The sequence below is a fragment of the Bombina bombina genome, chromosome 1, assembly GCF_027579735.1.
Source record: "Bombina bombina isolate aBomBom1 chromosome 1, aBomBom1.pri, whole genome shotgun sequence".
Classification (NCBI taxonomy): Eukaryota; Metazoa; Chordata; class Amphibia; order Anura; family Bombinatoridae; genus Bombina; species Bombina bombina.
Genome location: NC_069499.1, coordinates 1058908698 through 1058936638, shown reverse-complemented (window position 1 = coordinate 1058936638; position 27941 = coordinate 1058908698). Strand labels below are relative to the sequence as shown.

The 27941-nt window shown below is 41.8% G+C and overlaps 1 protein-coding gene across 1 annotated transcript in view; it reads left to right on the top strand.

Annotated features, from left to right (window-relative positions):
- CSE1L (chromosome segregation 1 like) overlaps nucleotides 1-27941 on the top strand; it is a 475025-nt gene that overhangs the window by 83575 nt on the left and 363509 nt on the right. The window contains exons 4-5 of the mRNA XM_053689969.1: nucleotides 6382-6524; nucleotides 6752-6853. Coding sequence (XP_053545944.1) covers nucleotides 6382-6524; nucleotides 6752-6853 — 245 coding nt within the window. The remainder of the gene's footprint in view (nucleotides 1-6381; nucleotides 6525-6751; nucleotides 6854-27941) is intronic.

The window sequence follows — 27941 nt, the reverse complement described above, 5'->3', positions numbered from 1 at the left end:
GAGGTAAGAAGAAAAAAAAAAAAAAAAATCTTCGGTTCGGGTCTTGTCCTTCATTCCTCTCCTCGGCCGTCAGTGGCTCTATGTATGGTAGCATCCATTTTTATAGTTCCGTTTGCTCGGTTCCATCTCAGACCAGGCATAGTATCGGGGACTATGCAGATCTGTCTCCGCAAATAGTCCTGGATCAGGCAACAAGGGACTCTCTTCTGTGGTGGTTGTCTTAGGAACACCTCTCCCAGGGAACTTGCTTTTGCTTGGGTGATCGTAACCATGGATGCCAGCCTTTTAGGTTGGGGAGCAATTTGAAGACTCAGGGTCTTTGGACTCGAGACGAGTCAGTTCTCCCTATAAACATTCTAGAACTGAGACCAATTTTCTATGCTCTACTGGCCTCAGCCTTAGCCCGGTTTATCACGTTTCAGTCGGACAACATAACATCGGTGGCGTACATCAACCACCAGGGGGAACTCAGAGGTCCTTGGCCATGACAAAGGTGGCCCGGATAATCCAGTGGGTGGAGTCTTACAACTGTTGTCTTTCTGAGATCCACATCCTAGGAGTGGACAATTGGGAGGCAGATTTCTGAGCCGACAGACTTTTCATCCGGGGGAGTGGGAACTCCATCATGAAGTATTTTCCAGTTTAATCCTGGGGGCAGCCAGAACTGGATCTCATGGCTTCTCGACAGAATGCCAATCTTCTGAGGTACGGCTCGAGGTCAAGGGATCCACAGGCTTGATTGATGCTCTGGCGGTCCCTTGGAATTTCCGTCTAGCTTACATATTTCCTCCATTCACTCTCCTGCCAAGAGTCATTGCTCGGATCAAGCAGGAGAGGGCGTCTGTGATTCTCATAGCGCCGGCATGGCCTCACAGTATCTGGTATGCAGATCTAGTGGAAATGTCTCTATCTCTGTGTAGACTCCCTTCTACTTCAGGGTCCTTTTCTTCATCCAAATCTTGTTTAGATAAAATCAAGTGTTTTATTTCTTACCTGAGGTTTTCAAATTGACTTTCTAAATTGCGAGCTGTATTAGGCTTGCGAGAGCGCAAAATGCTGTAATTTATTGCGTCATTCTTGGCGTGAGACTTTTTTGCTCGAAAAATTACGTTTTTTTCGTCATTTCCGGTGTCTTAGTTGGCGCTGAGTCTCTTCACGAGGTTGCGTCATCTGTTGCTCGAGTTTTGTTCCGGACGTTTTTGGCGCAAATTTTTTTTTTCCCAGTTTGTGGTGCGTCATACTTTGGCGCCAAACATTTTTTCATTATTTAAGACCTCATTCTTTTTGCCTCTCGTCTTTTTTTCTATGTCAGAGGCCTATTCTGTTTGCATTTTTTTCCCATTCCTGAAACTGTCATATAAGGAAATTGATAATTTTGCTTTATATGTTGTTTTTTCTTTTACATACTGCAAGATGTCTCAATTTGATCCTGTCTCAGAATCTACTACTGGAATCCTGCTGCCTGATATCGGTTCTACCAAAGCTAAGTGCATTTGTTGTAAACTTGTGGTAACTGTTCCTCCATCTGTAGTTTGTAATAGTTGTCATGATAAACTTTTTTTTACATGCAGTGAATGTTTCCATCAGTAGTAGTTCATTACATGTTGCTGGTCCATCAACATCTAATGCTCAGGATATTCCTGTAAATTTAAGAGAATTTATTTGATTCCATTCAAAAGGCTTTGTCTGCCATTCCGCTTTCTAATAAACGTAAAAGGTCTTTTAAAACTTCTCATAGAGTTGATGAATTTTCTAATGACTGACAACATACTGATTTATCTATCTCTGAGGATCTGTCTGATTCAGAGGATCCTGCCTCAGATATTGACACTGACAAATCCTCTTATTTAAAATGGAGTATATTCGTTCTTTATTAAAAGAATTGTTGATTGCATTAGATATGGAGGAGACTAGTCCTCTTGATACTAAAACTAGTAATCGTTTAAATTCGGGTAATAAACCTCATGTAGTTGTTCCAGAGGTTTTTCCAGTTCCTGATGCTATTTCAGATATGATTTCTAAGGAATAGAATAGACTGGGTGGTACTTTTACTCCTTCTAGGTTTAAAAAATTGTATCCTTTGCCTACTGATTGGAGTTTTTGGAAAAGATCCCCAAAGTTGATAGGGCCATCTCTACTCTTGCTAAACGTACAACTATTCCTACGGAAGATAGTACTTCTTTTAAGGATCCTTTAGATAGGAAGCTTGAATCTTAACTAAGGAAAGCTTATTTATGTTCAGGCCATCTTCTTAGGCCTGCTATTTCTTTGGCTGATGATGCAGCTGCTTCAACTTTTTGGTTGGAAACTTTAGCGCGACAAGTATCAGATCATAATGTGTATAGCATTGTTGAATTCATTTAACATGCTAATTTCATTTGTGATGCTTTTTTTGATATCATCAGAATTGATGTTAGATATGTCTTTAGCTATTTTAGCTAGAAGAGCTTCATGGCTTAAATCTTTGAATGCTGATATGACTTCTAAATCGACATTGCTATCTCTTTCTTTCCAAGGTAATAAATTATTTGGTTCTCAGTTGGATTCTATAATTTCAACTGTCACTGGGGGGAAGGGAGCATTTTTGCCTCAGGATAAAAAATCTAAGGGTAAATGTAAAGCTTCTAACCGTTTTCGTTCCTTTCGACAGAATAAGGAACAGAAACCTAGTCCTTCCCCTAAGGAATCTGTCTTCAATTGGAAGCCTTTCTCAATCTGGAATAAATCCAAGTCATTTAAGAGATCTAAACCAGCCCCCAGGTCCGCATGAAGGTGCGGCCCTCGTTCCAGCTCAGCTGGTAGGGGGCAGATTAAAATTTTTCAAGGATGTTTGGATAAATTCAGTCCAAAATGATAGGATTCAGAACATTGTCTCTCAGGGGTGCAGAATAGGTTTCAGAGTAAGACCGCCTGTGAGGAGTTTCTTTCTCTCACGCTTTCCAGTGAACCCAGAGAAAGCGCAGGCTTTCCTGAAGTGTATTTCAGACCTGGAGTTATCTGGGGTAATTGTGCCAGTTCCCTTTTCAGGAACAGGGTCTGGAGTTTTATTCACATCTGTTCATTGTCCCAAAGAAAGAAAATTAATTCAGACCAGTTCTGGATCTAAAGGTCTCGAATCGTTATGTAAGAGTACCAACATTCAAAATGGTGACTATAAGGACTATTCTGCCTTTTGTTCAGCAAGTGCATTATATGTCCACAATACAGGATGCATATCTTCATATTCCGATTCATCCAGATCACTATCAGTTCCTGAGATTCTCTTTTCTAGACAAGCATTACCAATTTGTTGCTCTTCCTTTTGGCCTAGCGACAGCTCCCAAGGATCTTTTCAAAGGTTCTCGGTGCCCTACTCTCTGTAATCAGAGAGCGGGGTATTGCGGTGTTTCCTTATTTGGACAATATCTTGGTACTTGCTCAGTCTTTACATTCTGCAGAATCTCACACAAATCAACTAGTGTCGTTTCTTCAAAGACATGGTTGGAGGATCAATTTACCAAAGAGTTCTTTGATTCCTCAGACAAGGGTAACCTTTTTAGGCTTCCACCTAGATTCAGTGTCCATGACTTTGTCTCTAACAGACAAGAGACGTTTGAAATTGGTTGCAGCCTGTCGGAACCTTCAGTCTCAATCATTCCCTTCAGTAGCTATGTGCATGGGGGTTTTAGGTATCATGACTGCAGCATCGTACGCGATCTCCTTTGCTCGTTTTCACATGAGACCTCTTCAGCTTGGTATGCTGAACCAATGCTGCAGGGATTATACAAGGATATCACAATTAATATCCTTAGATCCCAATGTTCGACTATCTCTGACTTGGTGGTTAGATCACCATCGTATAGTTCAAGGGGCCTCTCTTGTTCGTCCAACCTGGACTGTGATCACAACAGATGCAAGTCTTTCAGGTTGGGGAGCTCTCTGGGGATCTCTGACAGCACAAGGGGTTTGGAAATCTCAAGAGGCGAGATTACCAATAAATATTTTGGAAATCATGCGATTCTTCATTTTTGGCCTCTATTGAAGAGAGAGCCGTTTGTCTGCCTGAAAACAAATAATGTCACAACTGTGGCGTATGTCAATCATCAGGGTGGGACTCAGTCCTCAAGCTATGAAAGAAGTATCCCAGATACTTGTTTGGGCAGAATCCAGCTCCTGTCTATTTTCTGCGGTTCATATCCCAGGTATAGACCATTGGGAAGCAGATTATCTCAGTCAAGCTTTACATCCGGGAGAGTGGTCTCTTCACCCAGATGTGTTTTTTCAAATTGTTCAGATGTGGGGGCTTCCAGAAATAGATGTGATGGCATCTCATCTAAACAAACTTCCCAGGTACCTGTCCAGGCATCCTCAGGCGGAAGCAGTGGATGCATTGACACTTCCTTGGAGTTATCAACCTGCCTATATTTTTCCGCCTCTAGTTCTTCCAAGAGTGATTTCCAAGATCATCATGGAGCAATCATCTGTACTGCTGGTGGCTCCAGCATGGGCTCATAGGTTTTGGTATGCGGATCTTGTTCGGGTGTCCAGTTGCCAACCATGGCCACTTCCACTAAGGCCAGACTTATCTCAAGGTCAGTTTTTTTCCATCAGGATCTCAAATCATTAAATTTGAAGGTATGGAAATTGAACGCTTAGTCATAGAGGTTTCTCTTACTCGTGATTAATACTATGTTGCAGGCTCGTAAATCTGTTTGTAGAAAGATTTATTATCGACTGTGGAAGACTTACATTTCATGGTGTTCTTCTCATAAATTCTCTTGGCATTCTTTAAGAATTCCTAGAATTTTACAGTTTCTTCAGCATGATTTGGATAAGGGTTTGTCTGCGAGTTCCTTGAAAGGACAAATCTCTGCTCTTTCTGTTTTATTCCACAGAAGAATTGCTAAACTCCCTGATATTCATTGTTTTGTAAGGCTTTGGTTCGTATCAAGTCATTAAATCAATCTCTCCTCCTTGGAGTCTTAATTTGGTTTTGAAGGCTTTACATTCTCCTCCGTTTGAGCCTATGCATTCTTTGGACATTAAATTGCTTTCTTGGAAAGTGTTGTTTCTTTTGGCCATCTCTTCTGCTAGAAGAGTTTCTGAATTATCTGCTCTTTCTTGTGAGTCTCCTTTTCTGATTTTTCATCAGGATAAGGCAGTTTTGCGGACTTCATTTAATTCTTACCTAAACTTGTGAATTCCAACAACCTTAGTAGGGAAATTGTTGTCCCTTTGTGTCCCCATCCTAAGAATTCTTTGAAAAGATCTTTACATTCTTTGGATGTGGTGAGAGCTTTGAAATATGTTGACGCTACTAAAGATTTCAGGAAGACTTCTAGTCTATTTATCTTTTCTGGTTCTAGGAAAGGCCAGAAGGCTTCTGCCATTTCTTTGGCATATTGGTTAAAGCTTTTGATTCATCAAGCTTATTTGGAGTCGGGTAAATCCCCGCCTCAGAGGATTACAGCTCATTCTACTAGGTCAGTTTCCACTTCCTGGGCTTTTAAGAATGAAGCTTCAGTTGATCAGATTTGCAAAGCAGCAGCTTGGTCTTCTTTGCATATATTTACTAAGTTCTACCATTTTGATGTTTTTCTTCTTCAGAAGCAGTTTTTGGTAGAAAAGTTCTTCAGGCAGCTGTTTCAATTTGATTCTTCTGCTTATAATTTTAGTTTTTTTCTTTTCCATTATAAGATTAAAACTTATGATTTGGGTTGTGGATTAATTTTTTTTCAGCGGAATTGGCTCTTTATTTTTTATCCCTCACTCTCTAGTGACTCTTGCGTGGAGTTCCACATCTTGGGTATTGCTATCCCATACGTCACTAGCTCATGGACTCATGCCAATTACATGAAAGAGAACCTAATTTATGTAAGAATTTACCTGATAAATTCATTTCTTTCATATTGGCATGAGGCCCACCCTTTTTATGGTGGATATGATTTTTTTGTATAAAGCACAATTATTCCAATTCCTTTGTTTATGCTTTTGCTCCTTTCTTATCACCCCACTTCTTGGCTATTCGTTAAACTGAATTGTGGGTGTGGTGAGGGGTGTATTTATAGGTATTTTGAGGTTTGGGAAACTTTGCTCCTCCTGGTAGGATTGTATATCCCATACGTCACTAGCTCATGGACTCTTGCCAATATGAAAGAAATGAATTTATCAGGTAAATTCTTACATAAATTATGTTTTTTTTTTTTTTTTAAATAAGAGTAAGAATGAATGTTGTATAGAGTGAATACAGGCAAAAATACTGGGAGACTTACAACAGGAAAGTTCCCAGAAATAAATTAAGAATGTTAACCTAACTACTTAGATCTGTCTAGTCTTTACTGTATTATGATTTTAATCTGCAGCTTATTTTCTATTTTTAAAATTGCTTTCTTTTTATCCCAGCTGAAAAGTTTCTAGAATCTGTTGAAGGAAATCAGAACTATCCACTTTTACTTCTAACACTGCTTGAGAAATCTCCAGAAAATGTCCTCAAAGTGTGTTCTTCTGTTACATTCAAAAACTATATAAAAAGAAATTGGAGAATCGTAAGTTGTAAATACATGTTTTTCCAAATTCTGCAAATATAAAATTATAATATTTTTTTGTTAAAGCTTACTTCAGTATATATTTTGTACATGACTTTGGTTAATGAAGAATTTTTTTTTTTTTTTGAGCATTCTGTTTCTGGAAATACGTTAGAATTAACTGTCACCCATTTGTGAAAATCAAATATTTTGTTGGTAAATCTGATCTATACTTGTGGTTTTTTTAGGTTGAAGATGAACCAAATAAAATTTGTGAAACTGACCGGATAGCTATTAAAGCTAATATTGTAAACTTGATGCTTAGCAGCCCAGAACAAATCCAAAAGCAGGTAATTTTAGTCTCTTATATTAGGTAATGAGTCTCTTTTTTTTATATTTCTTATTGCTCCACAATTTAGACTTGCTAGCCAATTACATACTAAATTGGTTATCAATATCTAGTCCATGTAACAAATAAAAATGTTTTTTTTTTTTTTAAAGCTTAGAAAAGATTAAATCTAAATATGGCAAGGAGAGGCACGAAGAAGTGGCTAAATACTCTCCCATTCAAAATATATTGCGTTAAAGTAGAAGAAAGTTTTCCTTTTTTTTTTTTTTTAAAAAGTTTTTTAAAATAACATATGCAACAAAAAACACACACAAATATTGATAATACATACCAATATCCAAAGGGAAGAGTCTTTAAAGGAAACAGTCCCACAAATACAAATAGTTCAAACAACTTTCTGTAATGCTCGTGGGATATTTCACTATTAGACCAAACTTGGCCAGTAGTCTTGTTATCCCGGCGTCAAGCAGGAATGATAGGGAATATCCCAGAGCAGAGAGAGTTTGCAAGATGAGGTAAGCGATACTCACTATATGCAGGATAGTCTTTGGTGGCAAGAGGCAGGGAGGTAAACCACTAGAACGGTCAGGCAGGCAGAGTTTGGCAACAGTAAGGCGGCAGTCCAAGGGCTAGATTTATCAAAGCTGAGGCGTACGGGGCACGTATACGCGCCCCTGTACTCCTCAGCTCGCCTGTGGCGGGGCGAAATTATCCTCAGGTAATCAACATTGCACACAAGCCAATCACGTGCGGGCAGGAGCTATCAATCTCCTCGGTCAGACTCTACCGCGGAGATTGAATTTTGCCACCTTAGAGGTGGCGTAGAGCTTAGGGAAGCAGCGGTCTGGTGACCACTGCTTGATAAATTACGGCGAGCAAGTTCTTGTGAGAACTTGCAGCAGTAGGGGCTTGATAAATCGAGCCCTCAGTGTTCAAGGGATAAACAGGTAGTGGTCAGACAGGCAATGTTCAGCAACAGTGAGGCAATCCAGTACTAGCCTTTCTGTACTTGACAAGTACCCCAACTTGTGTCCAATTTGAACTATGCTTAAATAACTCCAACTATCGTTTGTGTGGTTTTCGTTGCACATTTTAATTTTGGTAATAATTGGTGTATCTTCCCTGTCTACCATCCCAAGCAGCTTTTTTTAATATAACTTGTAAATGAGTCAGAGGGTATTTTATTTGAAATAGTAAAAGTACAAATATGAAAGTGGACTTTCTTTCACAATGATAGCAGTTCAAATAGATTTGTCTTGGCATTGGATTTGTCGTCTTGTTGTTTCATAGGCCTAGTTGTCTTAGATTTCTTTCTAATGACGGTGAGAGTCCACAAAATCCATTCATAACCTATGGGAAATACTTCACCTGGCCATCAGAGGTGGCAAAGACACCCCTAACAAAGCATTTAATATCCCTCCCACATCCCCTACCCTCTCAGTAGTAATTTGCATTGTTTCCTGGAGGTAGGCAGAGAGAGGTGAGTTTGAAGCCATGTAATTCTCTTGAGTTTCGGTGGATGTTAGCTGCTGGATGTCGCAGGGAAACTCCTATACCTTCTCCAGTATACTTCTTACTTATCTGCTTTTAGGCAAACAGAAGCTGGGTAAGTTCAGCATTTATTTCCCTATCTAATGGCTTGTTGCCTAATGAGACAGGGGGAAAATATCAGATTGCATACAGGGGCTTCTTGATTTAAAGGAATAATCTAGTCAAGTATTTCATGATTCAGATAGAGCATGCAATTTAAAGCAACTTTATAATTTGCTCCTATTTTTCTTTTTTCTTTTGGTATCTTTATTTGAAAAAGCAAGACTGTAAGTCTAGGAGCCAGACCAATTTTGGTTCAGAACCTGGGTAGCACTTTCTAATTGGTGTCTAAATGTAGTCACCAATCAGCAAGTTCTACCCATGTTCTGGACCAAAAATGGGCTAGCTACTAAGCTTACATTCCAAGAGAACGAAGAAAAATTGATAATTGGAGTAAATTATAAAGTTGCTTAAAATTGCCTGCTCTTCTCATCTGAATCGTTAAAATTTAATTTTGACTAGACTATTCCTTTAAGTGACCTTTTTATAAGGGATACTGAACCCAAATTTTTTTTCTTTCATGTTTCAGATAGAGCATGCAATTTTAAGCGACTAAATTTACTCCTATTTCTTTTACAAAGATATTACGAGTCCACGGATTTCATCCTTCTGGGATTTATCCTCCTGCTGACAGGAAGTGGCAAAGAGCACCACAGCAGAGCTGTATGTATATAGCTCCTCCCTTCCCTCTCAATCCAGTCATTCTCTTTGCCTTGTTAGTACTAGGAAGAGGTAAAGTGAGGTTTTAGTTTTATTTTCTTCAATCAAGAATTTTTTATTTTAAAATGGTGCCAGTGAGTACTATTTTTCTCAGGGAGAAAATTATCAGTTCCTTACTTCCTAAAGGAGGGGGGACATTTGATTTTCTGTACTGATGTTGATGATTTTAAGAAAGGTTGTCTAAGATCCATAATGGTTCCTACAGCGTCTGAAGGTAGTGAAAGAAAATCTTCAGTGTGGAGAACGATGTCTTGCTACAAGCAATTTTGAGGTATGTTCAGTCCTTTAAGTTTCTGGGAGACTTGATGCACCGAAGAGGAGGCTGATATTTTTACCTTATGGGTAGGGGTAAGCAGTATACATTGAGTAAAGTGTTAATGTACCTGGAATTCCTTATTTTTTATTTATTTGACAAAGTTGGTAAAATGCTCTTTGTTTTATTATGGGCTTGTTTTAGACGCTGGGAGTTGCGGTCCTATTTAAGGTTGTTGGTGTTATGTATACACTGGCCGTAGGTGTACAGTGTTTAGGTGGTACCTGATATTATAGAGGGTACATGGCTTATATTAACGGACATGTTTTTGTAATTAAGACCCATGCGGGTCTTGCTGAGCTTGAATGACACCCACTGTGGGCGTGGCCTTGTTTCGCGCGCTCATACGCGCATCACAACCGGATCGTTTGGACGTTAGAGTCCTGATCTATTGTGGGGCCTATGTTATCCGGAGTTACTAAGGACCTGACAGGGTTCTCGAACGGCAGCTGTTTTCATTCCGATGGCAGGTAGGCGCCACAGCAGAGCTGTGGCATGGTGCAGAGGTTTAATAAAGTATTATTTTTTATTTATTTGACAGACCTTATCTTATTGATCTGTCATACTATGCAAGCTATACAATACTGTTAAAGTGTTTGGGACACTTATAAACTAATTTTTATTGCCATAAAACTGTTTTTGAAGTTCTCAGAAAAATAGTTGCACTTTTAAAATTTAAAGCTGCAGTACATTTTTTTTTTTACTGCATTATTTTTTGGCTATAATATAATTCAGAGATAAAAGATGGTTTTATAAACTATTAAATTTGAGATTGCTAATCTGTTTAACATGTCTGACTCTGAGGAGGAAACTCATTGTTCTATGTGTTTAGATGCCACTGTGGAACCCCCTCTATCTTTTTGTCCATAGTGTACTGAGAGGGTCTTACAATGTAAAGCACAGATTTTATGTAAAGAAAATGTGTCTAAGGATGATTCTCAGTCTGAGGAGAATCAAGGTATACCGCTAACTTCTCTCCAAGCGTCACAACCTTTAACGCCCACCCAAGCGACGCCTGGTTCTTAAACCGCGTCTAATTCATTTACTCTGCAGGATATGGCTGCAGTTATGTCAACTACCCTTAAAGAGGTATTATCTAAGTTGCCAGTGTTACAGGGTAAACGCAGTAGGACAGAGGTCAATTTGCATGAGCCTTCTGATGCGTTTTTAGCTATTTCCGATGTACCCTCACAGGGATCTGAATTGGGGGTCAGGGAACTTCTATCTGAGGGGGAGCTTTCCGATTCGAGAAGTGCATTACCTCAGACGGACTCGGACGTCATGTCCTTTAAATTTAAGCTTGAGCACCTCCGTCTGCTAATTAGGGAGGTTTTAGCGACTTTGGTTGACTGTGACCCTATTGTGGTCCCACCAGAGAAATTGTGTAAGATGGACAAATACTTAGAGGTACTCTGCTTACACTGACTTTTTTCCAGTTCCTAAGAGAATCTCAGAGATTATTAAGAGGGAATGGGACAGACCGGGTATCCCGTTTTCACCCTCTCCTAATTTAAAAAAAAAAAAAAAATGTATCCTATATCTGACACTGTTCGGGACTCGTGGCAAACAGTCCCTAAGGTGGAAGGAGCTATATCTTCCCTTGCTTAGCGTACAATTATTCCTATTGAGGACAGTTGTGCTTTTAAAGACCCTATGGATAAGAAATTGGAGGGTCTTCTAAAGAAATAGTTTATTAATCAGGGTTTCCTTTTACAACCAACGGCCTGCATTGTACCAGTTACTACTGCGGCCGCCTTCTGGTTTGATGCTTTAGAAGAGTCTCTTAAGACTGAGACTCCTTTGGAGGATATTTTAGACAGAATTAAGGCTCTTAAGCTGGCTAATTCCTTTATTACAGATGCCGCCTTTCAGATTGCCAAGCTGGCGGCTAAGAATGCTGGATTTGCCATTTTAGCGCGTAGAGTGTTATGGTTAAAATCTTGGTCTGCTGATGTCATCTAAGTCTAAGCTTTTGGCTATTCCTTTCAAAGGGAAAACCCTATTCAGGCCTGACTTGAAAGAGATCATTTCTGACATTATGGGAGGTAAGGGTCATCTACCTCAGGATAGAACTGCTAAACTGAGGGGTAAACAGAATAATTTTCGTTCCTTTCGGAACTTTAAAGGAGTCCCCTCTTCTTCCTCTTCTGCCAAGCAGGAAAGGAATTTTGCTCAGGCCAAGCCCGTCTGGAGACCCAACCAGGCATGGAACAAGGGTAAACAACCCAAGAAGCCCGCTGCTGCTACCAAAACAGCATGAAGGGGCTGCTCCCGATCCGGGACCGGATCTAGTAGGGGGCAGATTTCTCTCTTTGCCCAGGCTTGGGTAAGATGTTCAGGATCCTTGGACACTGGAAATCGTGTCCCAAGGGTATCAGCTGGAATTCAAAAGTTCTCTCCCAAAGGGGAGGATTCTTCTTTCACGATTGTCTGCAGACCAGACAAAAAGAGAGGCGTTCTTGCGTTGTGTAAAAGATCTCTCTACTATGGGAGTAATTTGTCCCGTTCCAAGACTGGTACAGGGACAGGGGTTTTACTCAAATCTTTTCGTGGTTCCCAAAAAGGCGGGCACGTTTCGACCCATTTTAGATCTAAAGAGTCTAAACAAGTTTCTCAGAGTCCCATCCTTCAAAATGGAGACTATTCGCACAATTCTACCATTAATCCAGGAGGGTCAATATATGACTACCGTGCACCTGAAGGATGCATACCTTCATATTCCCATCCACAAGGATCATCCGTTCCTAAAGTTTGCCTTCCTGGACAAACATTTTCAGTTCGTGGCTCTTCCCTTCGGGTTGGCCACAGCACCCCGGATCTTCATGAAGGTTCTAGGGTCCCTTCTGGCGTTTTTCAGGCCGCGGGGTATTGCAATGGCGCCTTATCTGGACGATATTCTGATCCATGCGTCGTCTTGCCATCTGGCAAAGTCTCACACCGACATGGTCCTGTCCTTTCTGAGGACTCATGGGTGGAAGGTGAATCTAGAAAAGAGTTAATTAATTCCACAGACCAAGGTTCCCTTCCTGGGAACTCTAATAGATTCCATATCATGAAAATTTTCTTGACAGAGGTCAGAAGGTTAAAGATTCTGAATACATGCAGAGCCCTTCATTCCAATCCTCTGCCATCAGTGTCCCAGTGCATGGAGGTAATTGGATTGATGGTGGCAGCAATGGACATCATTCAGTTTGCTCGTTTTCATCTCAGACCGCTACAGCTGAGCATGCTCGGACAGTGGAATGGGGATTATACAAATTTGTCTCCTCAGATAAATCTGTATCAGGAGACAAGAGACTCTCTTCTTTGGTTGTCTCGGGATCATCTGTCCCAAGGGACGTGCTTCCGCAGACCCTCGTGGGTGATAGTAACGACGGACGCCAGCCTTCTAGGTTGGGGTGCAGTCTGGAATTCCCTAAAGGCTCAGGGTGTGTGGACTCAGTCGGAGTCACTTCTTCCAATCAATGTTCTGGAATTAAGAGCAATATTCAATGCGCTTCAGGCGTGGCCTCAGTTGGCTTCGGCCAAGTTCATTCGCTTTCAGTCGGACAACATCACGACTGTGGCTTACATCAATCATCAGGGAGGAACAAGGAGTTCCTTAGCGATGACAGAATTATCCAAGATAATTCGGTGGGCGGAGGCCCACTCTTGTTGTCTGTCAGCAATTTACATCCCAGGAGTGGACAACTGGGAAGCCGACTTTTTAAGCAGACAGACGTTTGATCCGGGGGAATGGGAACTCCATCCGGAGGTCTTTGCCTCTCTGATCCTCAGATGGGGCAGACCGGAGTTGGATCTGATGGCATCTCGTCAGAATGCCGAACTCCCAAGATACGGATCCAGGTCAAGGGATCCTCAGGCCGAACTGATGGATGCCTTGGTCGTTCAACCTAGCTTGTGTTTCCACCGTTTGCTCTCCTGCCCCGGGTGATTGCTCGGATCAAACAGGAGAGGGCTTCAGTAATTCTAATCGCGCCTGCGTGGCCTCGCAGGACTTGGTATGCCGATCTAGTGGACATGTCTTCTCTGCCGCCGTGGAAGCTTCCATTGAGGCAGGACCTTTTCATTCAGGGACACCCAAATCTAGTTTCTCTGCAACTGACTGCTTGGAGATTGAACGCTTAATTTATCTAAGCGGGGGTTCTCTGATTCAGTCATTGATACTTTGATTCAGGCACATAAGCCTGTTACTAGAAAGATCTACCATAAGATATGGCGTAAATATCTTTATTGGTACGAATCCAAGGGCTACTCATGGAGTAAGATTAGGATTCCCAGGATTTTATCTTTTCTCCAAGAAGGTTTGGAGAAGGGGTTATCAGCAAGTTCCTTAAAGGGAAAAATTTCTGCTTTGTCGATTTTACTACACAAGTGTTTGGCAGATGTTCCAGACGTTCAGTCTTTTTGTCAGGCTTTGACCAGAATCAAGCCTGTGTTTTGAATTTAGTTAATGTTCCTCAAGAGGTTCCATTTGAACCCATGCATTCCATAGATATTAAGTTGTTATCTTGGAACGTTTTGTATTTGGTTACTATTTCTTCTGCTCGTAAGTTTCTGAGCTTTCAGCTTTACAATGTGACTCACCTTATCTTCCATTCTGATAAGGTGGTTTTACGTACCAAACTTGGTTTCCTTCCTAAGGTTGTTTCTAATAAGAATATTAATCAGGAAATTGTTGTTCCTTCATTATGTCCTAATCCTTCTAAGAAGGAGCGTAAGTTGCATAACCTGGACGTGGTCCGTGCCTTGAAGTTTTACTTGCAGGCGACTAAAGATTTTCGTCAATCATCTTCATTATTCATTGTTCTGGACAGCGTAGAGGTCAGAAAGCTACGGCTACCTCTTTCTTTTTGGCTGAAGAGTATCATCCGTCTGGCTTATGAGACTTCTGGTCAGCAGCCTCTTGTAAGAATTATGGCTCATTCTACTAGGGCTGTGGCTTCCTCATGGGTATTTAAAAAGGATGCTTCTGTTGAACAGATTTGCAAGGCTGCAACTTGGTCGTCTCTTCACACTTTTTCCAAATTTGATACTTTTGCTTCTTCTGAAGCTGTTTTTGGGAGAGAGGTTCTTCAAGCAGTGGTGCCTTCCGTTTAGGTTCCTGTCTTGTCCCTCCCTTTCATCCGTGTCCTATAGCTTTGGTATTGGTATACCACAAGTAAGGATGAAATCAGTGGACTCGTCATATCTTTGTAAAAGAAAAGGAAATTTATGCTTACCTGATTTATTTCTTTTACGATATGACGAGTCCTCGGCCCACCCTGTTATTTTTAAGACAGGTATATATTTATTTATCTTGCAAGATGTATCGAGTCCACGGATTCATCCATACTTGTGGGATATTCTCCTTCCTTACAGGAAGTGGCAAAGAGAGCACCCACAGCAGAGCTGTCTATATTACTCCTCCCTTAGCTCCACCCCCCAGTCATTCTCTTTGCCTACTCTAAGTACTAGGAAGGGTAAAGTGAGTGTGGTGACAAAAATGTTAGTTTTTATTTTCTCAAGCAAAAGTTTATTTTAAATGGTACCTGTGTGTACTATTCACTCTGGCAGAAAAGGAATGAAGATTTCTGCAAGGAGGATGATGATCTTAGCACTTTGTAACTAAGATCCACTGCTGTTCCCACAGAGGCTGAGGAGTACAGGAAAACTTCAGTTGGGGGAACGGTTTGCATGCTAAGCAAACCGTATCGGCCCTGTCGGTGTTACTGCACAAAAGATTGGCTAAGCTTCCGGATGTGCAGTCCTTTAAGGCTCTGGTTAGGCTTCAGATCCGTATTCAGATTTGGGGCTCCACCTTGGAGCCTCAATCTTGTTCTTAGTGTTTTGCAGCAGGCTCAGTTTGAGCCTATGCATACTGTTGACATTAAATTGTTGTCTTGGAATGTTTTTCATGAATATAAGGCGGTATTACGCACTAAACTAGGGTTCCTTCCTAAGGTGGTTTCGAATCTTTAGCAATAAGAGAATATCCCAGCGCCCACTAGACCTTATTGGCCCAGGATGGTGATACCTAGTTATCACCTAAATGCAATAATGTGAAAAAGGTAATCCTAGGAGCCAACAAGTGGCTAAGGTATATAAAATATTTAATACAACTCGGGGTACAAGGTTTAAAAATACAGTATTGTAAATACAATTTAAAAGCAATTTAAAATGGCATGGATCCACGCTAATTACAATGAGGATAAGAATGTGAAATATATAATCACTTATAACAATATACACAAGATGAATGTGCAAAAACAGCAATGTCACAGGTAGACTGCAAAGTGACTTGGTGCGATACTCCAATGTGCTAAAAAATGAGGTGGTTACAATCAGTAAAATTCAAATAAATTCCAAAAAAATCCAATATATTCAAAAATGTGTCCAGTGTAGAAAAAAATGTTTCAAGAAAGAAATGTGTGTCAAGAAAAAACAGTCAATGTTGAATAAAAGTCAGTGTTAAAAATACCACAACAGAAGTCCACAGTGAATCCGCTGGGGTGCTCCTATAGGTGTTTATCCAAAGGTATTGGTGAATAAGCAAGTGTTTGTTCAATAATATCCAATAAAAAATGTCCAATAAAAAATAAAACAATGTTATTGGTGGTGCTACCAGCCTGGGTGGGCTGGTACGGTGTGGAAAGGTGCACAATAAGAAAAAGCTCAATATAAACGATTCCAAAAAAAAATTAGAGTAAAGACAATTCCAATGGTAAAAACAAATCCAAAAATAAAAATGGATCCAAAAATAAAAATAAGGGACCAAAACCTGTGAAGAGAAAGAAAAAGTGCAATGTGTAGAAAAATCACAATATGTTCCTCCAATTAAAATAAGGCTTACCAGTGTTGTCTACGCGTTTCGGCCTTCTCTGGGCCTTTATCAAGACTCTGAGTCTTGGAATCGTTTATATTGAGCTTTTTCTTATTGTGCACCTTTCCACACCGTACCAGCCCACCCAGGCTGGTAGCACCACCAATAACATTGTTTTATTTTTTATTGGACATTTTTTATTGGATATTATTGAACAAACACTTGCTTATTCACCAATACCTTTGGATAAACACCTATAGGAGCACCCCAGCGGATTCACTGTGGACTTCTGTTGTGGTATTTTTAACACTGACTTTTATTCAACATTGACTGTTTTTTCTTGACACACATTTCTTTCTTGAAACATTTTTTTCTACACTGGACACATTTTTGAATATATTGGATTTTTTGGGAATTTATTTGAATTTTACTGATTGTAACCACCTCATTTTTTAGCACATTGGAGTATCGCACCAAGTCACTTTGCAGTCTACCTGTGACATTGCTGTTTTTGCACATTCATCTAGTGTATATTGTTATAAGTGCTTATATATTTCACATTCTTATCCTCATTGTAATTAGCGTGGATCCATGCCATTTTAAATTGCTTTTAAATTGTATTTACAATACTGTATTTTTAAACCTTGTACCCTGAGTTGTATTAAATATTTTATATACCTTAGCCACTTGTTGGCGCCTAGGATTACCTTTTTCACGTGGTTTCGAATCTTAACATTAATCAAGAAATTCTTGTTCTTTCCTTGTGTCCTAAACAAAGGAACGTTTGCTTCACAAACTAGATGTGGTTCGTGCCTTGAAGTTCTATCTTCAGGCTACTAAGTAATTCAGACAATCTTCCGTTTTGTTTGTCATTTATGCGGGGAAGCGTAAGGGGCAGAAGGCTACTACGACTTTTCTATCTTTCTGGTTGAGGAGTGTCATCCGCTTAGCTTATGAGACAGCGGGACAACAGCTCCCTGAGAGGATAACAGCTCATACCACTAAAGCAGTGACTTCCTCTTGGGCTGGTACTCCTTACACACTTTTTCTAAATTTTACAAGTTTGATGTGTTTGCTTTGGCGGAAGCAGCTTTTGGAAGAGAGGTTTTGCAGACTTTGTTGCCCTCAGAGTAGGGTCCGCCTTTTTTTTTTTTTTTTTTTTTCTATGTTCCCTCCCGTTATTCAGTCAGTGTCCTCTGGAGCTTGGGTATAGTTTTCCCATGCTTACCAGATAAATTCCCTTCCTTCCTGGCAGGGAGAGTTCACAACAACGCCTGTAATTTTTTTTTCTTCTGGCACCTTTTTATACCCTGATGTTTCTCCTACTTTTCCTTGTTCCCTCGGCAGAATGACTGGGGTAATGAGGAAGTGGGAGGGATTTTTAAGCCTTTGGCTTTGGTCCTCCTGATGGCCAGGTGTTGTATTTCCCAACAGTAAGGAAAGGAGTTTTTCTGGTAGGCATAAATTATGTGTTTTTTTTTCTTACATTGGTGTGTCCGGTCCACGGCTTCATCCTTACTTGTGGGATATTCTCATTCCCTACAGGAAATGGCAAAGAGAGCACACAGCAAGGCTGTCCATATAGCCCCCCCTCTGGCTCCGCCCCCCAGTCATTCTCTTTGCCTTTCTGTACAAGTAGCATCTCCACGGGGATGGTGAAGAGTATGTGGTGTTAGTTGTAGTTTTATTTCTTCTATCAAGAGTTTATTTTAAAATAGTGCCGGTTTGTACTATTTACTCTACAACAGAAAGTGATGAAGATTTCTGTTAAAGAGGAGTATGATTTTAGCACCAGTAACTAAAATCCATTGCTGTTCCCACGCAGGACTGTTGAAACCAGAGACCTTCAGTTGGGGGGAACAGTTTGCAGGCTTATCTGCTTCAGGTATGATCAGTCACTTTTCTAACAAGACCTAGTAATGCTAGAAGACTGTCAGTTTTTCCCTTCTGGGATAGGTAAGCCATTTTCTTAGACTCAGTAACAGAATTTAGGCTTATAACTTGGGCTCTGTGCTGGTTGACACTGTTGTGGGCTAAGTCGTTTAGTTTTTATCATATTTATGTGACATTTGGAGTGTTTTTGTGAACTTTGAAACACTTTTGGGGAACTTTATTATGCCAGGCAGCCGTTTAGACGCCTAAATCTTGTCAGAAAGGCCCCTTCACTCTGGAATTTAGAGGGAGGAGGCCTCATTTTCGCGCCTCAGTTGCGCAGTTACTTTCACCAGGCAGTTCATGCAGCTTCACGTGGAAGGTCCAGAGGCTTAGAAAGGGACTTCAGAGAGGCTTATTACTGTTGTGAATAACCCCTAAGGAAGGTAAAAGCCGCAGCAAAGACTGTGGCAGGGACTGTAGTGTGTTCAAAACGGTTAATTGTTAATAGCTCCGGTTTGGACATTTAGGGGTTAATTAACTTGAAAATTGGTGTGCAATACTTTCAAAGCATTAAGACACTGGGGTATAATTTTCATAAAGATCGAATAGTTCTTTGATGTTTTTCTATCATTCAGAAATAAAGTGTGCTCTTTTTATTATTTAAAGAGACAGTAACGGTTTTGTTTAAAATTGGTTTTATTGCATTAAAAGTCTGTCTAAGCCTGTTTAACATGTCTGTACCTTCAGATAGCCTATGTTCTGTGTGTATGGAGGTCAAGGTAGTTCCCCCATTAAATGTATGTGCGAATTGTGCAGTGGCGTCCAAACAAATTAAGGACAGTTCCGTCACAAATGTTGCCCAAGATGATTCTTTACATGAAGGTAGTGGGGATAGTTCATCATCCTCTCCTTCTGTGTCAATACCAGCTTTGCCCGCGCGGAAGCACTACCTAGTACATCTAGCGCACCAATGCTTGTTACTATGCAGCAATTAACTGCAGTAATGGATAATTCTCTAGCAGCTCTTTTATCCAAACTGCCAGCATTTCCTAGAAAGCGTGATTGCTCAGTTTTACATACAGAGGATGAGCAAGAAGGCGCAGAGGATAATTTATCTGTTATGCCCTCACATCAATCTGAATTGGCAGTGAGGGAGGGTCTGTCCGAGGGAGAAATTTCTGACTCAGGAAAAATTTCTCAGCAGGCAGAGCCTGATATCGTGGCATTTAAATTTAAGCTAGAACATCTCCGCGCTCTGCTTAAGGAGGTGCTAGCTACAATTGATGATTGTGATACTTTGGTAATTCCAGAGAAGTTATGCAAAATGGACTAATTCTTAGAGGTTCCAGTGCACGCTGATGCGTTTCCGATACCCAAGAGGGTGGCGGACATAGTGAATAAGGAGTGGGAGAAGCCAGGTGTACCTTTTTGTTCCCCCTCCCATATTTAAGAAAATGTTCCCCATTGTCGACCCCAGAAGGGATGCATGGCAAACGGTCCCTAAGGTAGAGGGGGCAGTTTCAACGTTAGCTAAGCGCACAGCGATTCCTATAGAGGATAGTTGCGCTTTCAAAGATCCTATGGATAAAAAAATTGGAAGGATTGCTTAAGAAAATTTTTGTTCAGCAAGGTTTCCTTCTTCAACCAATTTCGTGCATTATTCCTGTCACCAAGGCGGCGTCTTTTTGGTTCGATGAACTAGAAAATTCGCTCCAAAAGGAGACTCCATATGATGAGGTCATGGACAGAATTCACGCACTAAAGTTGGCTAATTCCTTTATTTTGGATGCCGCTTTTCAATTGGCTAAATTAGCGGCGGAAAATTCAGGTTTTGCAATAGTGGCGCGCAGGGCGCTTTGGCTCAAATCTTGGTCGGCGGATGTGTCGTCCAAAACAAAGTTACTTAATATTCCTTTCAAGGGTAAGACCCTTTTCGGGCCAGAATTGAAGGAGATTATTTCAGACATCACTGGGGGAAAGGGCCATGCCCTTCCACAGGATAGACCTTCCAAAGCCAAAAATAAGTCTAATTTCTCCAACATAGGTGTGTCCGGTCCACGGCGTCATCCTTACTTGTGGGATATTCTCTTCCCCAACAGGAAATGGCAAAGAGCCCAGCAAAGCTGGTCACATGATCCCTCCTAGGCTCCGCCTACCCCAGTCATTCTCTTTGCCGTTGTACAGGCAACATCTCCACGGAGATGGCTTAGAGTTTTTTAGTGTTTAACTGTAGTTTTTTATTATTCAATCAAGAGTTTGTTATTTTGAAATAGTACTGGTATGTACTATTTACTCAGAAACAGAAAAGAGATGAAGATTTCTGTTTGTATGAGGAAAATGATTTTAGCAACCGTAACTAAAATCCATGGCTGTTCCACACAGGACTGTTGAGAGCAATTAACTTCAGTTGGGGGAACAGTGTGCAGTCTCTTGCTGCTTGAGGTATGACACATTCTAACAAGACGATGTAATGCTGGAAGCTGTCATTTTCCCTATGGGATCCGGTAAGCCATATTTATTACGATCGTAAATAAGGGCTTTACAAGGGCTTATTTAGACTGTAGACTTTTCTGGGCTAAATCGATTCATTATTAGCACATATTTAGCCTTGAGGAATCATTTTATCTGGGTATTTTGATATAATAATATCGGCAGGCACTGTATTAGACACCTTATTTCTTAGGGGCTTTCCCAAAGCATAAGCAGAGTCTCATTTTCGCGCCGGTGTGGCGCACTTGTTTTTGAGAGGCATGGCATGCAGTCGCATGTGAGAGGAGCTCTGATACTTAGAAAAGACTTTCTGAAGGCGTCATTTGGTATCGTATTCCCCTTTGGGTTTGGTTGGGTCTCAGCAAAGCAGATACCAGGGACTGTAAAGGGGTTAAAGCTTAAAACGGCTCCGGTTCCGTTATTTTAAGGGTTAAAGCTTCCAAATTTGGTGTGCAATATTTTTAAGGCTTTAAGACACTGTGGTGAAAATTTGGTGATTTTTGAACAATTCCTTCATGTTTTTTCGCAATTGCAGTAACAAAGTGTGTTCAGTTTAAAATTTAAAGTGACAGTAACGGTTTTATTTTAAAACGTTTTTTGTACTTTCTTATCAAGTTTATGCCTGTTTAACATGTCTGAACTACCAGATAGACTGTGTTCTGAATGTGGGGAAGCCAGAATTCCTATTCATTTAAATAAATGTGATTTATGTGATAATGACAATGATGCCCAAGATGATTCCTCAAGTGAGGGGAGTAAGCATGGTACTGCATCATTCCCTCCTTCGTCTACACGAGTCTTGCCCACTCAGGAGGCCCCTAGTACATCTAGCGCGCCAATACTCCTTACTATGCAACAATTAACGGCTGTAATGGATAATTCTGTCAAAAACATTTTAGCCAAAATGAACCCTTGTCAGCGTAAGCGTGGCTGCTCTGTTTTAGTTACTGAAGAGCATGACGACGCTGATATTAATATCTCTGAAGGGCCCCTAATCCAATCTGAGGGGGCCAGGGAGGTTTTGTCTGAGGGAGAAATTACTGATTCAGGGAACATTTCTCATCAGGCTGAATCTGATGTGATTACATTTAAATTTAAGTTGGAACATCTCCGCATTTTGCTTAAGGAGGTATTATCCACTCTGGATGATTGTGAAAAGTTGGTCATTCCAGAGAAACTATGTAAAATGGACAAGTTCCTAGAGGTGCCGGGACTCCCAGAAGCTTTTCCTATACCCAAGCGGGTGGCGGACATTGTTAATAAAGAATGGGAAAGGCCCGGTATTCCTTTCGTCCCTCCCCCCATATTTAAAAAATTGTTTCCTATGGTCGACCCCAGAAAGGACTTATGGCAGTCAGTCCCCAAGGTCGAGGGAGCGGTTTCTACTTTAAACAAACGCACCACTATACCCATAGAGGATAGTTGTGCTTTCAAAGATCCTATGGATAAAAAATTAGAAGGTTTGCTTAAAAAGATGTTTGTTCAGCAGGGTTACCTTCTACAACCCATTTCATGCATTGTCCCTGTCACTACAGCTGCATATTTCTGGTTTGATGAACTGATAAAGGTGCTCGATAGTGATTCTCCTCCTTATGAGGAGATTATGGACAGAATCAATGCTCTCAAATTGGCTAATTCTTTCACTCTAGACGCCACTTGGCTAGGTTAGCGGCTAAGAATTCTGGGTTTGCTATTGTGGCGCGCAGAGCGCTTTGGTTGAAATCTTGGTCGGCTGATGCGTCTTCCAAGAACAAGTTACTAAACATTCCTTTCAAGGGGAAAACGCTGTTTGGCCCTGACTTGAAAGAGATTATCTCTGATATCACTGATATCACTGGGGGTAAGGGCCACGCCCTTCCTCAGGATAGGCCTTTCAAGGCAAAAAATAGACCTAATTTTCGTCCCTTTCGTAAAAACGGACCAGCCCAAAGTGCTACGTCCTCTAAGCAAGAGGGTAATACTTCTCAAGCCAAGCCAGCTTGGAGACCAATGCAAGGCTGGAACAAGGGAAAGCAGGCCAAGAAACCTGTCACTGCTACCAAGACAGCATGAAATATTGGCCCCCGATCCGGGACCGGATCTGGTGGGGGGCAGACTCTCTCTCTTCGCTCAGGCTTGGGCAAGAGATGTTCTGGATCCTTGGGCGCTAGAAATAGTCTCCCAGGGTTATCTTCTGGAATTCAAGGGACTTCCCCCAAGGGGGAGGTTCCACAGGTCTCAGTTGTCTTCAGACCACATAAAAAGACAGGCGTTCTTACATTGTGTAGAAGACCTGTTAAAAATGGGAGTGATTCATCCTGTTCCATTAAGAGAACAAGGGATGGGGTTCTACTCCAATCTGTTCATAGTTCCCAAAAAAGAGGGAACGTTCAGACCAATCTTAGATCTCAAGATCTTAAACAAATTTCTCAAGGTCCCATCGTTCAAGATGGAAACCATTCGAACTATCCTTCCTTCCATCCAGGAAGGTCAATTCATGACCACGGTGGATTTAAAGGATGCGTATCTACATATTCCTATCCACAAGGAAGATCATCGGTTCCTAAGGTTTGCATTCCTGGACAAACATTACCAGTTTGTGGCGCTTCCTTTCGGATTAGCCACTGCTCCAAGGATTTTCACAAAGGTACTAGGGTCCCTTCTAGCGGTACTAAGACCAAGGGGCATTGCAGTAGTACCTTACCTGGACGACATTCTGATTCAAGCGTCGTCCCTCCCTCGAGCAAAGGCTCACACGGACATCGTCCTGGCCTTTCTCAGATCTCACGGCTGGAAAGTGAACGTGGAAAAGAGTTCTCTATCCCCGTCAACAAGGGTTCCCTTCTTGGGAACAATTATAGACTCCTCAGAAATGAGGATTTTTCTAACAGAGGCCAGAAAGACAAAACTTCTGGACTCTTGTCGGATACTTCATTCCGTTCCTCTTCCTTCCGTAGCTCAGTGCATGGAAGTGATCGGGTTGATGGTAGCGGCAATGGACATAGTTCCTTTTGCGCGCATTCATCTAAGACCTTTACAACTGTGCATGCTCAGTCAGTGGAATGGGGACTATACAGACTTGTCTCCAAAGATACAAGTAAATCAGAGGACCAGAGACTCACTCCGTTGGTGGCTGTCCCTGGACAACCTGTCACGAGGGATGACATTCCGCAGACCAGAGTGGGTCATTGTCACGACCGACGCCAGTCTGATGGGCTGGGGCGCGGTCTGGGGATCCCTGAAAGCTCAGGGTCTTTGGTCTCGGGAAGAATCTCTTCTACCGATAAATATTCTGGAACTGAGAGCGATATTCAATGCTCTCAAGGCTTGGCCTCAGCTAGCGAGGACCAAGTTCATACGGTTTCAATCAGACAACATGACGACTGTTGCGTACATCAACCATCAGGGGGGAACAAGGAGTTCCCTAGCGATGGAAGAAGTGACCAAGATTATTCTATGGGCGGAGTCTCACTCCTGCCACCTGTCTGCTATCCACATCCCGGGAGTGGAAAATTGGGAAGCGGATTTTCTGAGTCGTCAGACATTGCATCCGGGGGAGTGGGAACTCCATCCGGAAATCTTTGCCCAAGTCACTCAACTATGGGGCATTCCAGACATGGATCTGATGGCCTCTCGTCAGAACTTCAAAGTTCCTTGCTACGGGTCCAGATCCAGGGATCCCAAGGCGGCTCTAGTGGATGCACTAGTAGCACCTTGGACCTTCAAACTAGCTTATGTGTTCCCGCCGTTTCCTCTCATCCCCAGGCTGGTAGCCAGGATCAATCAGGAGAGGGCGTCGGTGATCTTGATAGCTCCTGCGTGGCCACGCAGGACTTGGTATGCAGATCTGGTGAATATGTCATCGGCTCCACCTTGGAAGCTACCTTTGAGACGAGACCTTCTTGTTCAGGGTCCGTTCGAACATCCGAATCTGGTTTCACTCCAGCTGACTGCTTGGAGATTGAACGCTTGATTTTATCGAAGCAAGGTTTCTCAGATTCTGTTATCGATACTCTTGTTCAGGCCAGAAAGCCTGTAACTAGAAAGATTTACCACAAAATTTGGAAAAAATATATCTGTTGGTGTGAATCTAAAGGATTCCCTTGGGACAAGGTTAAGATTCCTAGGATTCTATCCTTCCTTCAAGAAGGATTGGAAAAAGGATTATCGGCAAGTTCCCTGAAGGGACAGATTTCTGCCTTGTCGGTGTTACTTCACAAAAAACTGGCAGCTGTGCCAGATGTTCAAGCCTTTGTTCAGGCTCTGGTTAGAATCAAGCCTGTTTACAAATCTTTGACTCCTCCTTGGAGTCTCAATTTAGTTCTTTCAGTTCTTCAGGGGGTTCCGTTTGAACCCTTACATTCCGTTGATATTAAGTTATTATCTTGGAAAGTTTTGTTTTTAGTTGCAATTTCTTCTGCTAGAAGAGTTTCAGAATTATCTGCTCTGCAGTGTTCTCCTCCTTATCTGGTGTTCCATGCAGATAAGGTGGTTTTACGTACTAAACCTGGTTTTCTTCCAAAAGTTGTTTCTAACAAAAACATTAACCAGGAGATTATCGTACCTTCTCTGTGTCCGAAACCAGTTTCAAAGAAGGAACGCTTGTTGCACAATTTGGATGTTGTTCGCGCTCTAAAATTCTATTTAGATGCTACAAAGGATTTTAGACAAACATCTTCCTTGTTTGTTGTTTATTCAGGTAAAAGGAGAGGTCAAAAAGCAACTTCTACCTCTCTCTCTTTTTGGATTAAAAGCATCATCAGATTGGCTTACGAGACTGCCGGACGGCAGCCTCCCGAAAGAATCACAGCTCATTCCACTAGGGCTGTGGCTTCCACATGGGCCTTCAAGAACGAGGCTTCTGTTGATCAGATATGTAGGGCAGCGACTTGGTCTTCACTGCACACTTTTACCAAATTTTACAAGTTTGATACTTTTGCTTCTTCTGAGGCTATTTTTGGGAGAAAGGTTTTGCAAGCCGTGGTGCCTTCCATTTAGGTGACCTGATTTGCTCCCTCCCTTCATCCGTGTCCTAAAGCTTTGGTATTGGTTCCCACAAGTAAGGATGACGCCGTGGACCGGACACACCGATGTTGGAGAAAACAGAATTTATGTTTACCTGATAAATTTCTTTCTCCAACGGTGTGTCCGGTCCACGGCCCGCCCTGGTTTTTTAATCAGGTCTGATAATTTATTTTCTTTAACTACAGTCACCACGGTACCATATGGTTTCTCCTATGCTATTATTCCTCCTTAACGTCGGTCGAATGACTGGGGTAGGCGGAGCCTAGGAGGGATCATGTGACCAGCTTTGCTGGGCTCTTTGCCATTTCCTGTTGGGGAAGAGAATATCCCACAAGTAAGGATGACGCCGTGGACCGGACACACCGTTGGAGAAAGAAATTTATCAGGTAAACATAAATTCTGTTTTTCGTTCCTTTCGCAATTTCAGGAACGGACCGGCTTCTAACTCTGCAGCCTCTAGACAAGAGGGTAACACTTCCCAGCCTAAACCAGCATGGAAACCATTGCAAGGCTGGAACAAGGACAACATGACTGTAGCGTACATCAATCATCAGGGGGGGACAAAGAGTTCCCTGGCGATGAGAGAGGTATCCAAGATCATCAAATGGGCGGAGGATCACGCCTGCCATCTATCTGCAATTCACATCCCAGGAGTAGACAACTGGGAGGCGGATTATTTGAGTCGTCAGACTTTCCATCCGGGGGAGTGGGAACTTCACCCGGAGGTCTTTGCCCAGTTAACTCAACTATGGGGCATACCAGATCTGGATCTGATGGTGTCTCGTCAGAACTCCAAGGTTCCACGCTACGGGTCCAGATCCAGGGATCCCAAGGCGACACTAGTAGATGCATTAGTGGCGCCTTGGTTGTTCAATCTAGCTTATGTGTTTCCACCGTTTCCTCTCCTTCCCAGGCTGGTAGCCAGGATCAAACAGGAGAAGGCTTCGGTGATTCTAATAGCTCCTGTGTGGCCACGCAGGACTTGGTATGCAGACCTGGTGAATATGTCATCGGCTCCACCATGGAAGCTACTGTTGAGACAGGACCTTCTAGTACAAGGTTCATTCGAACATCCAAATCTAGTCTCTCTGCAACTGACTGCTTGGAAATTGAACGCTTGATTCTATCTAAGCGTGGGTTTTCAGAATCTGTTATAGATACTTTGGTTCAGGCTAGGAAACCTGTGACCAGGAAAATTTACCATAAGATATGGAAAAAATATCTGTTGCGATTCCAAGGGTTACTCATGGAGTAAAATTAGGATTCCAAGGATCCTTTCCTTTCTCCAAGAGGGTCTCGAGAAAGGTCTGTCAGCTAGTTCTCTAAAGGGACAGATAACTGCTCTGTCCGTCTTAATGCACAAACGCCTGGCAGCCGTGCCAGAAGTACAAGCGTTTGTACAGGCGTTAGTCAGAATCAAGCCTGTCTACAGACCTATGACTCCTCCATGGAGTCTAAACTTAGTTCTTTCAGTTCTTCAAGGGGTTCCGTTTGAACCTTTACATTCCATAGATATCAAGTTACTATCTTGGAAAGTTCTGTTTTTGGTTGCTATTTCTTCTGCTAGAAGAGTTTCTGAATTGTCTGCTTTGCAGTGCACTTCACCCTATCTGGTATTTCATACAGATAAGGTAGTTTTATGTACCAAGCCTGGTTTTCTTCCAAAGGTGGTTTCCAACAGGAATATTAACCAGGAAATAGTTGTTCCTTCTCTGTGCCCGAATCCAGTTTCAAAGAAGGAACGTTTCTTGCATAACCTAGATGTGGTTCGTGCTTTAAAATTCTATTTAGAAGCAACAAAGGATTTCAGACAGACATCATCCTTGTTTGTCGTTTATTCTGGTAAGAGGAGAGGTCAGAAAGCTACTGCTACCTCTTTCCTTTTGGCTAAAAAGCATCATCCGATTAGCTTATGAGACTACCGGACGGCAGCCTCCTGAACGAATTACAGCTCACTCTACTAGAGCTGTGGCTTCCACATGGGCCTTCAAGAATGAGGCTTCTGTTGAACAGATCTGTAAGGCAGCGACTTGGTCTTTTCTACATACATTTGCCAAATTTTACAAATTTGATACTTATGCTTCTTCGGAGGCTATTTTTGGGAGAAAGGTTTTACAAGCAGTGGTGCCTTCCGTTTACGTTACCTGACTTGTTCCCTCCCTTCATCCGTGTCCTATAGCTTTGGTATTGGTTCCCACAAGTAAGGATGATGCCGTGGACCGCACACACCAATGTAGGAGAAAACAGAATTTGTTTACCTGATAAATTTCTTTCTCCTACGGTGTGTCCGGTCCA